At 35.0% G+C, this 9,793-nt stretch overlaps 1 protein-coding gene across 1 annotated transcript; it reads left to right on the forward strand.

Moving 5' to 3' along the window:
• The first annotated feature begins 5,279 nt into the window (after nt 1–5,279).
• LOC149193480 (uncharacterized) lies at nt 5,280–9,457 on the forward strand. The gene is made up of 4 exons (XM_089407326.1): nt 5,280–5,600; nt 5,929–6,580; nt 6,703–6,727; nt 9,313–9,457. The coding sequence occupies exons 1-4, from the start codon at nt 5,469–5,471 to the stop codon at nt 9,455–9,457; spliced, it is 954 nt and encodes a 317-aa protein (XP_089263452.1). The 5' UTR covers nt 5,280–5,468.
• The last annotated feature ends 336 nt before the right edge of the window (nt 9,458–9,793 follow it).

A 9,793-nucleotide genomic window follows, 5' to 3' on the forward strand; every position in this document is an offset into this window, starting at 1 on the left:
TTTAAATATGTATGAAACAATACGATATTTTACTCAATGATAGAATACTTCTTTCTCTAGCAATACACCGATTTCATTAAAGATCGAAACCATAACATATTTGAGTAAATAATGTACATACAATCTCTTTTAATCTCATCTACCATCAATTTATTGTTATAATTGCAATACTTCTTTCTCTAACAATACTCCAATTTCATTAAAGATCAAAACCATAACATATTTGAGTAAATAATGTACATACAATCTCTTTTAATCTCATCTACCATCAATTTATTGTTATAATTGCATACTTTACCTTGAGAGGCTATATTATTAAACTTTGTCACTCATCTTCAAAATTTATACTCGTGATGCATTATCTAATAGTATATATTTTTGCCACAATCATACTTAGCAAGTAATCTCAATATTTACTTGTATAAGTTCTCATTACTCTGTTTTATAATAGTTAACACTATGGTTCAAAATCCAAATCAACTTCGATACTTGCACATATTGTGAATACATCAATTATAATTATGAAATGATAATATAGTATTCATATCTGATTGTATACAGAGGTCTAATATTGTTCTCATGTTGTAGTTTGATGCAATGACTACTAACGCCTCATCCGGACTTGTTACAAAGGTTATATACCATCCTGTCTTGTTACAAAGGTTGTACGCTATTTTTCCATATAAATGGCTTCTACCACTCTATAGTTTATGAATGTGGTAATGTATAATCAATCTTTTATATTAATGTTAATACGTGTTTTTATGAATTTAAATAGAACATTTTCTATGTTGTATAATGCTTACATGTGGCATTAATCCTTGGTTCCACTTACGGAAACTGTAACCTAAAAATATGATGCTTGTGTATGCTCATCTTTGGATCAAAAGTGTAAATTTTTTTTATGGTTTAGAGTGGTGTTTAATGACTTTGTTGTGTGCTTATCACACCTCACTCATTAAACTGTCTTTGTCACCGGCCATGCCACTTTGTAGCTAGGATTTTTCTACATAATTTTTGTCGGTGATTTAACACAGTTTTCCATGAATTCATTGAACTCTTTATCTATTAATGGCGTTGTCTGTTCAATCAATGTGTTAACCATTTTGACAAGGTAAGACTGCTAGTACCTTTTCTTGCAACATTCGTTGATCTCTCAATGGTGTTTACAATTTATATAATATTGTTTCCAGTACTGTACTTCTTGCATATCTTGTTGTTGCAGGGTTTACGGAAGGTACCCTTTATGTTGCAGAACCCTAGAGAGGTTTCTTCTCACAAAACCCTCTTTGGAAACTATTTTCTTCTCTTCTAACCTGGAATGGAATATCAATTCAATACAACCTTTTAGGATTTGCTGGTAATTTGTGTTCTGCAAAACTTATCTACAGCTCGTGGATATTATTAATAATTCGTTATTTCTAGCGGATAATCTCTGGTCTCCATTTATTTTTTATTGATTTAAATGCTTCATCGATAACTTTACTACTAGTCGAAAGAGGAAACAAATTTCGACTACTCTTACTTTATATAGGATTAGTTGATTGTTTTTTTTTTATACTACTAATTCTTTTATAAAATGGATGAATCCCTTAAGGGTTTTCACAACCCTTATTATATTGTAACGAAATGTGTTATACAACATTATGGGTTTACATTTTTCTTTAAAAATCAAGAGGAAAACCTTATAGGTTCCGTTGTCTCTGTGGCTTCTCTTCTATGATATATCGAACAAATCTCCTATAGTTTTTGGTTTAAAACTTCGTTTCTTTCCTTTTTCTTTAGTCACAACTTATTATTAATATTATCATTTTCAAGTTTCAACTAAGAAGGTTCTAGTAGATCCTTTATTATGGATTTATTTTATTGGAAATTTTTATTCCCCTTTTCATTCCTTCTCTTGAATGCGTTTTTGGTTTTTGGTTTGTTATATATTTTCGTGATAGGGTTTTTACAACAATTATCATTAGAGAAAATTTCAGCCTAAAAGTGGTCTCTTAATGAAAAATAATAAAATAATAGTTAAAATAATAAAATAAGTGTTATAAATTTTGAAGGGAAAAGAAGAAAACTATTTTTTATAATTGTATGTTTGGTTTCTCTCCTTATTAGTTTACTCAAATTTTGAGTTTCGACGCCTATTGGATGCAGAATTAAATTCCACATCCAACGAGTACCCATTATGTATACTTTTGAGAATACCCACATTGATAAAAATTTAAGATACATTAAAAATGTGTGTTGAACACACTTTTTGAATGTATCTTAATTTTTTATCTGTGTCTTCTCAAAAGTATGCATAATGGGTACTTATTGGATGTGAAATGAGCACACTATTTTAATATTCAGTTTTTATCAATGTGGGTCTTCTCAAAAGTATGTATAGTGGGTACTTGTTGGATGCGGAATTTAATTCCGCATCCAATGGGTGTCCACACTTGAAATTTGAGTAAACCTATAAGGAGATAAGCCAAAAAATACAATTAAAAAAGGTAGTTTTCTTCTTTTCCCTCCGAAATATTTACATGTACCTCTTTTTAAATTTAAAATATTTTGATTAGCTAACATATTATGACATGAAAATTTCATTGGCACTTTTAGGTTGAAATTTCCTCTAATGAACCTTTTTAATTTGGGCATTTATGTAAAATTTGTTTACAATTTATTCTATAAAGTTATAAATGAATAAATTTTCCCTTTTTCTCTTTTTTCATGGCTATGATTACAAAACCACATATCCAAATGGGTTGAAACACTCTGAGTAGGTTAGTATATAATATTGTCATGAATTATTACAATATGTTATTAATGTTTCGCACTATTGAGACTCATTTTTGTTTCTCATATGTTTTAATTTCTACCATAGTTATTTTTATAGAGTATAATGACCTGCTATAGTATCTATCAAAAAATATATTGATATTTTAATTTCACTTATCTAATGTATTCTTTTATTAGTCCCTGCCCGCAGGACCGCAGGGACTATAGCAATCGGTTTCACCGATAAGCATTAGTCTGACACTGAAACCAATGCATGTTTTCCCATTTTAAGCAAAGTCCGTTTATATTAATGAAATACTTTTTATTTTTTAAAACCGAACGAAATCAAATATTTATTTTTAACCAATCAAAGGTTTCAAACGATTCATCGTCTTATTTGGCCTCAAACCTAGGCATACAGGCTCAAAAGTTAGGAAAAAGTTGGGAGAGGTACAGGTAATTAAAACAAGTTCACACCTGCATGAAGTAATGCTATGTTTGCCTTAGCATTAATTTGCAACATTTAATGTTATCTTCTTTGAATGCGGATTACGGTTGATACACTATGGTTTAAGTTTGAATGCGGATTACGGTTGATACACTATGGTTTAAGTCTAATGCCGTCAGCTGCCAGGCGTTCACCCTTCCAGTTGCTAAGTGGTCTCTCCCACGACCGTTGATCTGAGAGGCGTGATCCAGCGGTCCACCATGGAACTATGGCTAACCACCCGGAGATGCCCCCCGAATATGGCTCTGCAAAACCCTAAGTCCGTTGGGGTTGCATTCTGGCTGGCAGGAAATCCGTCTCTCTGACTATGTCTAGCGGTGAACCTGACCAACGCATCGAGCCCAACTGCTATTGCAGCGATATGTTCGCCATTATTACCAGATTACTGCCTTCCAGACACAGGTGAGATTTATTGTTTACAGTGAGTTAATTGAAACTGCTCAGGTTAAATTTCCATGGGCCTCATACATCTAATTTGTTTACTTAACTAATTTTTGATGCCCCCGAATATGGCTCTGCAAAACCCTAAGTCCGTTGGGGTTACATTCTGGCTGGCAGGAAATCCGTCTCTCCGACTATGTCTAGCGGTGAACCTGATCAACGCATCGAGCCCAACTGCCATTGCAGCGATATGTTCCCCATTATTACCAGATTACTGCCTTCCAGACATAGGTGAGATTTATTGTTTACAGTGAGTTAATTGAAACTGCTCAGGTTAAATTTCCATGGGCCTCATACATCTAATTTGTTTACTTAACTAATTTTTGGCTTCTTACATCTGCCTGCAGGCATTGTGATTGTTGCGACATCAAATGCCTCTGTACTTGGATTCCTGTCCTAGCCAGTGAAGAGCGAAGCCTTAGCCAGTTAAGTGTGAAGCCCTATCCAACGTGTGATTCCCACAGCTTCCGCTATGTGCGAACTCCGTCAAAGTTTGTCAATCTTGAATCCCTTAACGACAGGGTTGGCCCTGGCGATCACTTCACGACCAATGGCCGTCTAGCCATAGTATCGGCCGTTCTAACACATAACAGGTTATTCTCCCAGCCATTGATTTTCCCTCATCAAATTTTCTAAGAAAAGCCCTCTCAAAGGTATAAGGAAACAACAAGTAGATTATAGTACCATGTGGATGCTTTTTTCTCAAAGGTATAAGGAAACAGCTTGCAAACCACATCCTTGTGTTGTACATTCATCAGAAATAAGGATAGGTAGAAATTCTTTATGTCGTCATCATGACTGACAAATTTTTTAGGATCATAGTTTGCCAAGAACCTCTTCGATCATCTTTGAAAAAAAAGGAAACTATTAGGATTTTCAGTAGTATCTTTAAGTTATTGGTATAATGCATCAGTGCCTAGTGATGTTATGTTGAATGGCATTTCTGCTAGCACATGACCAATTGAAGTTCTTATGGCATAGAACTGCGCTGGGCTTAAAGTTAGAATATGCATGCTTCATTGTTTTATATGAAGATGTTTGTGAATTTGTTTTTTCTTTGATTCCGTGCACACTGTTGGATATTGCAGGTTTATAATGTATACATGGGGAGTAAAGTCCATGATGACCCAGAGATAACCTCACTCCATATTTGTCTGTCATTTCTCTATACTTCTGTCATCATGTTTCTTTAAATAAATGTTCCAATTGTGCCTTTTACGTACATGCTTTTTCAAACTTTACATTTTTATTACCATCGGAGAACAGAAAATGAAACTAGCATTACTATTTCAATAAGAAATACCATTATAGCTTAGTATTCACAAGGGATAGATTGAGCTTGTTAATTTTGTGGTTGACAGAGCAGGAAATGTGTGTTGCCCATACACTGCTTAAAAGAATGAAAATCTTGACATTGATTGTGAATGACGGCAAGGTTTCTTACATGAAAGCTGTTTGTTTTTCTTAGTATGTTCTGAATCTATTGCAACTATGATATTCTTCTTCAAAGTATTATTCTACCCCCCCCCTTTGATGGGTTGTATGCTTAATTTTGATTGTTTGTATTTGTTAATATTTCCATATATAAACTAGTGCTGCTAATGGTCATCTAAGTTAATTTCTTGAGGATTCTTCCGCTCTAAGAACTTCTAAGCTTGTTAAGTTATGCCTCTAGTTAGTTAGTGCACAGAACAGGATAAAAGCATGGACAAGTTAAGGCTCACATTTATTTGCACTGCAGTGAAAGAATAGAGTCAACATGGGGCCAAAAGGTTTTGCAATATTTGACGTGGATGTTACATCAAAAGGATTATCTTGGATCGATCAGATGTACCAAAAGTTTGAGGCCATCTGCGTGGAGGTGGATCAAAATTCTCCTATTTTACTACAAGTGAGAATCTTAGACTTCAGTCTTAACATTTACATGTCATTTTGGACACATCAATTTTATCAGTAGCATCTGCATATTATGATTTTCATTAGTTTTTTTGAAGAGAAATTGTTGGTATAATATCCAGTTACTACCATTTTTGTGACTATTTCTTTTGATTTCCTGTATGGTGTCTTCTTTCTAATCCATATATCTAAGTAGGAGTCTGCTGGTTCCGAAAGGTTATACTGTAGTTTATTTCAGTCTTTAGGTTTACTATTGGAAAGTCAATATTTACATACACAATACGGTGAAAGTGACAGCTTTTTTAACATTACTATTTTTGCAGGAGACAACGAAGTATGTTGAAAATCAAGTCGTTGTAGTTGGTACAAATGTGCGGAAAATTTGTGAAGAAGTCATTCAGGATATCCTTCCACCAGGTCCCGACTCTGCTATCAAAAGCATGGCTTCTGACATATCTCTTGACTTTGTTGAAGAGTTTGAGCTGTTTGAAAAGCCAAAATCAAATCCAAAAAAGTTACATGCTTTAAATGTGGAATCTGAGGCCAATCCCAAATTGGAGCAGAGCTATGATTCTAGCGAAAGCTTATCTTTTGACACATCTATCGACTTTACTGAAGAGTTTGACACTTCCCCAAATCAGAAAAAGTTAGACACTTTGAATGTGGAATCTGTGGTCGCTTCCAAATTGGAGCAGAGCTATGTCTCTACTGGGCAAGATTCAGTTTGTGCCTTTCCAGTTCCTGATAAATTGCAAAAGGACCAGCCAGTTCTGCCTGAGGAAAAACCTTCTGAATTCCCAGCCTTGGACATTTTCGAACAGCCACCTTGTCTGTCTGTTGAGGATCTGTCTGCTCCTGAAGACTTAAGCTTTAAAAATGAAGCACAAAAGCAGTCTCTCCGGCTTCAGCTTGAAGCAAATGCATGCATTGATCTTCCCCAAGCTGCTTTGCTTAAATCACCAACAGATAAAACTGGTAAGTAGAAACCAACTTTGTTGCATTTTTCTTCTTCTGTTTCTTCTTGTTCATCTCTTTCATGCTTCACTAGTTAGTATGATTTTTGATATTGAAATGAGATGGACCAAATTTTATTGCAGTGCCTATGGTGGTGCTAGAACTTTGGTACAAGTTATTCAATTTAAGGCTTCTTTATGGTTTTTTAAAACCTTTATATTATTATTATTATTATTATTATTTTATGTATCCAGAAGATTCAACAACTGGGCTGGGCTGGTTAAATCAGGGGATTTTAACCTCGAACCTCAAATTTTCACAAAGACTTCATATCACGGTGATTTCCAATTGAGTCGCACCCCTGGGAGTTGAGGCTTATTTATGTCTTCTTTTGCCATAAATATTGGGTCTCTTATTGTAAAACATGCGGTTGACCTTTTAATATAGAATTGACTTAGAAATGTAAACACAACAGCACAAAACAGTTGCGGAAAAAACAACAACTACAAGAAGACATCTTGTATCAGAGAGAGGCAGCACAATTCCAGAGCCTATTATTCACCCAAGAGAATACAACTGAGGACTACATATTAGAAGTCATCAAACCTTCAGACCACAGGACTCACTCCCTCCTTGGTCAGATTTTAAGGCTTAACTTTTGATTAGGTAGTAGAATTGGTAGGCTTAACTCAGTGCATTGGTGTGGGTTTATAAACATGGGATTAATTACGATATCCCTTTGGAGTCTATTTTAGTATTGAAGAATTTCCTTCACTGTTGAAAGGCAGGAAAAGACTGGCCAATTTTGTAATCAATCCCTGAAAGGTCGGCGTGTTTAAAAATGAGGCAGCCAAAGGTAACTAGGCAATGTTGTAGTGGGGACAATTAGGAAGGAGGAGATAAGTGAATTTACCATTATGCTTTAGGAATCGGTTAGGCAACTAACTATGAAGCAAAGATTATAGTGATGCAAGGACCATCTGTAGGCTGAATGCTAGAAAGCTGTCAAGTTTGAGCGATTTTATTAATGGCTGGAAACTGTATTAAAATTGAAAGCTCCAAGATTTTCTTGAGGAAGTAGGGAGCTTGTATCACTGTTCACATAATTAAAATGGGATGATGTCAGAAGGGGCAAGATAGGTTGGCAGGTAAAATGGCAAGTGTGGGGATTAAATTAGGGCCAATTTATCTAAAATAATGACCTTTTAGTATGGGATAAACTACCAGGACTAGAGTATTAAGGTGTATTTAAAAATTATTTGTGGAATGACATGTGATTATGGGCTACATATAATGACTACGTTCTTGAGGATCATTACCTTATATATTCTCATTATAATTGAATTGAGACGTTGATGGAATGCAAACAGCTACAAGGTCTCTTTGGAAGCTTAAATTTTACTCTTTATAAAGGAATCACAATGTCACGAAAGTCATTATAGTTTTATTTGTAGAAATGAGCAAATTACAAGTATCAATCTGTCTCTTAGCTTGCCAGTGCTCAGAGAGCAGTTGCAAAAATAGATGGGGCAGCTATGATTGTAGCTGCAAAGGTGACCTTCTGTATATTAGAAACCATGATACCTGCATAAGTAAGTAGTTCAGTCATATGCATTAGAGTCTTATACATGGAGGCATAATAAAATAAAATATAACTAGTATTACGTAGTGTGCTTTATAAGAAAGGGCTTTAATTATACCTGTTGTCTGAACATGTCTTTCATACACTCATTACTTGTCCTGTCTAGCCAATTGTTTATTAGAATAGCTTGGACCCAATCTAACACTAAGATTTCATTTGAGATCTGCCCCTGATGTCAGATACATCACCTAATTTCCCATTTACTTTTGCCGTCACATACATCATTTCATATGCCATCTGCTTCCGATGTCAGATAGATCGCTTAATTGCAAATTGTTTATTAGAATAGCTTGGACCCAATCTAACACTAAGATTTCATTTGAGATCTGCCCCTGATGTCAGATACATCACCTAATTTCCCATTTACTTTTGCCGTCACATACATCATTTCATATGCCATCTGCTTCCGATGTCAGATAGATCGCTTAATTGCACCGATTGCTCACTTAACGTAAGTTTTTCGTTTTATGACGATCATTAAATACTGGCCTCCTCCAATAAATGCTCCTCATATTGGATTATATCCCCTCCGATCTGATCTTCAAGTATTTCAGCTCCATTCCAAATCAATCCGTATATGTACTTACTTTTGCACGTGTCAGCAATTTATCCCGCATTCAACTCTTGCGATCTTGCATGGCTTTCCTTATTTGGTTGTACAGTAAAATATTCTCAAAAACCCAGTTCCATTCACACTTAAAACCAGCTTGCAAACACATTGAACTCTTTTATAAATTGGCAAAAGCAATGCCTAATTTCTCGCTTACAAAAGAAAACCACCTTCTGCACCTAGATATTGACATACATCTCTCTGCTTCACATTACATGGAATCCATTAGCATAAGCCAACTTACTCAACTGGCGGCATTGTTTCTCTTAGCACTTGTTCTCATGACTCTTCTGATTATCGACATCGTAAAAGTAGAAACACAAAGAAAAAAGAAACCAAGAAAACAATAACATCTCGAATGAGGAGCATATGATTCTACAACAAGTACTTGGCATGATTATGGAGTATGTTTGAGCTGTATAGTCAAAATTCTGAATCTCACGCCTATTTTTGCATTACTTTACACGTTGTCTTAATTCCTCACTTCCTTGTCTGTTACAGGTCTACGACGGATGCTTCAAATATGCATTTGGATCATGCTTTTGTCGTCTCTGCTGGGATGCCGATGATTACAAAACTAGCATATCAAGCTGACAAAGGAGAGGCACTGCAGACTGCCCTGATTGGAAATAACAGCACTCCTTGAATCTAAAGAATCTAAACTGAGGACTGCTATATGTATCATTGATGCTAGTATTCCAGTTTCGTTTTTTCTATATATATGAAAACTTTCTAAAAAGAGTATCAGTTTGCTTCATAGGCATAATGTCTTAATTGTTAGCATTCATGCTTATGCCGATGATTAAAAAACTAGCACATCAAGCTGACAAAGGACAGGCACTGCAGACTGCCCTGATTGGAAATAACAACACTCCTTGAATCTAAAGAATCTAAACTGAGGACTAATATATGTATCATTGATGCCAGTATTCCAGTTTCGTTTTTTCTATATATATGAAAACTTTCTGAAAAGAGTATCAGT

Source organism: Pinus tabuliformis, chromosome 2_2 (genome assembly GCF_031772625.1).
Source record: "Pinus tabuliformis cultivar Carrire ecotype Pingquan chromosome 2_2, CPIR1, whole genome shotgun sequence".
In the NCBI taxonomy this organism is placed as follows: Eukaryota; Viridiplantae; Streptophyta; class Pinopsida; order Pinales; family Pinaceae; genus Pinus; species Pinus tabuliformis.

Coding starts and splice junctions, on each gene's coding strand:
- LOC149193480 (XM_089407326.1), top strand. CDS start 5,469: ATGGGGCCAAAAGGTTTTGCAATATTTGACGTGGATGTTACATCAAAA. Junction 5,601..5,928: donor ATTCTCCTATTTTACTACAA/GTGAGAATCTTA, acceptor CTATTTTTGCAG/GAGACAACGAAGTATGTTGA. Junction 6,581..6,702: donor ATCACCAACAGATAAAACTG/GTAAGTAGAAAC, acceptor ATTTTATTGCAG/TGCCTATGGTGGTGCTAGAA.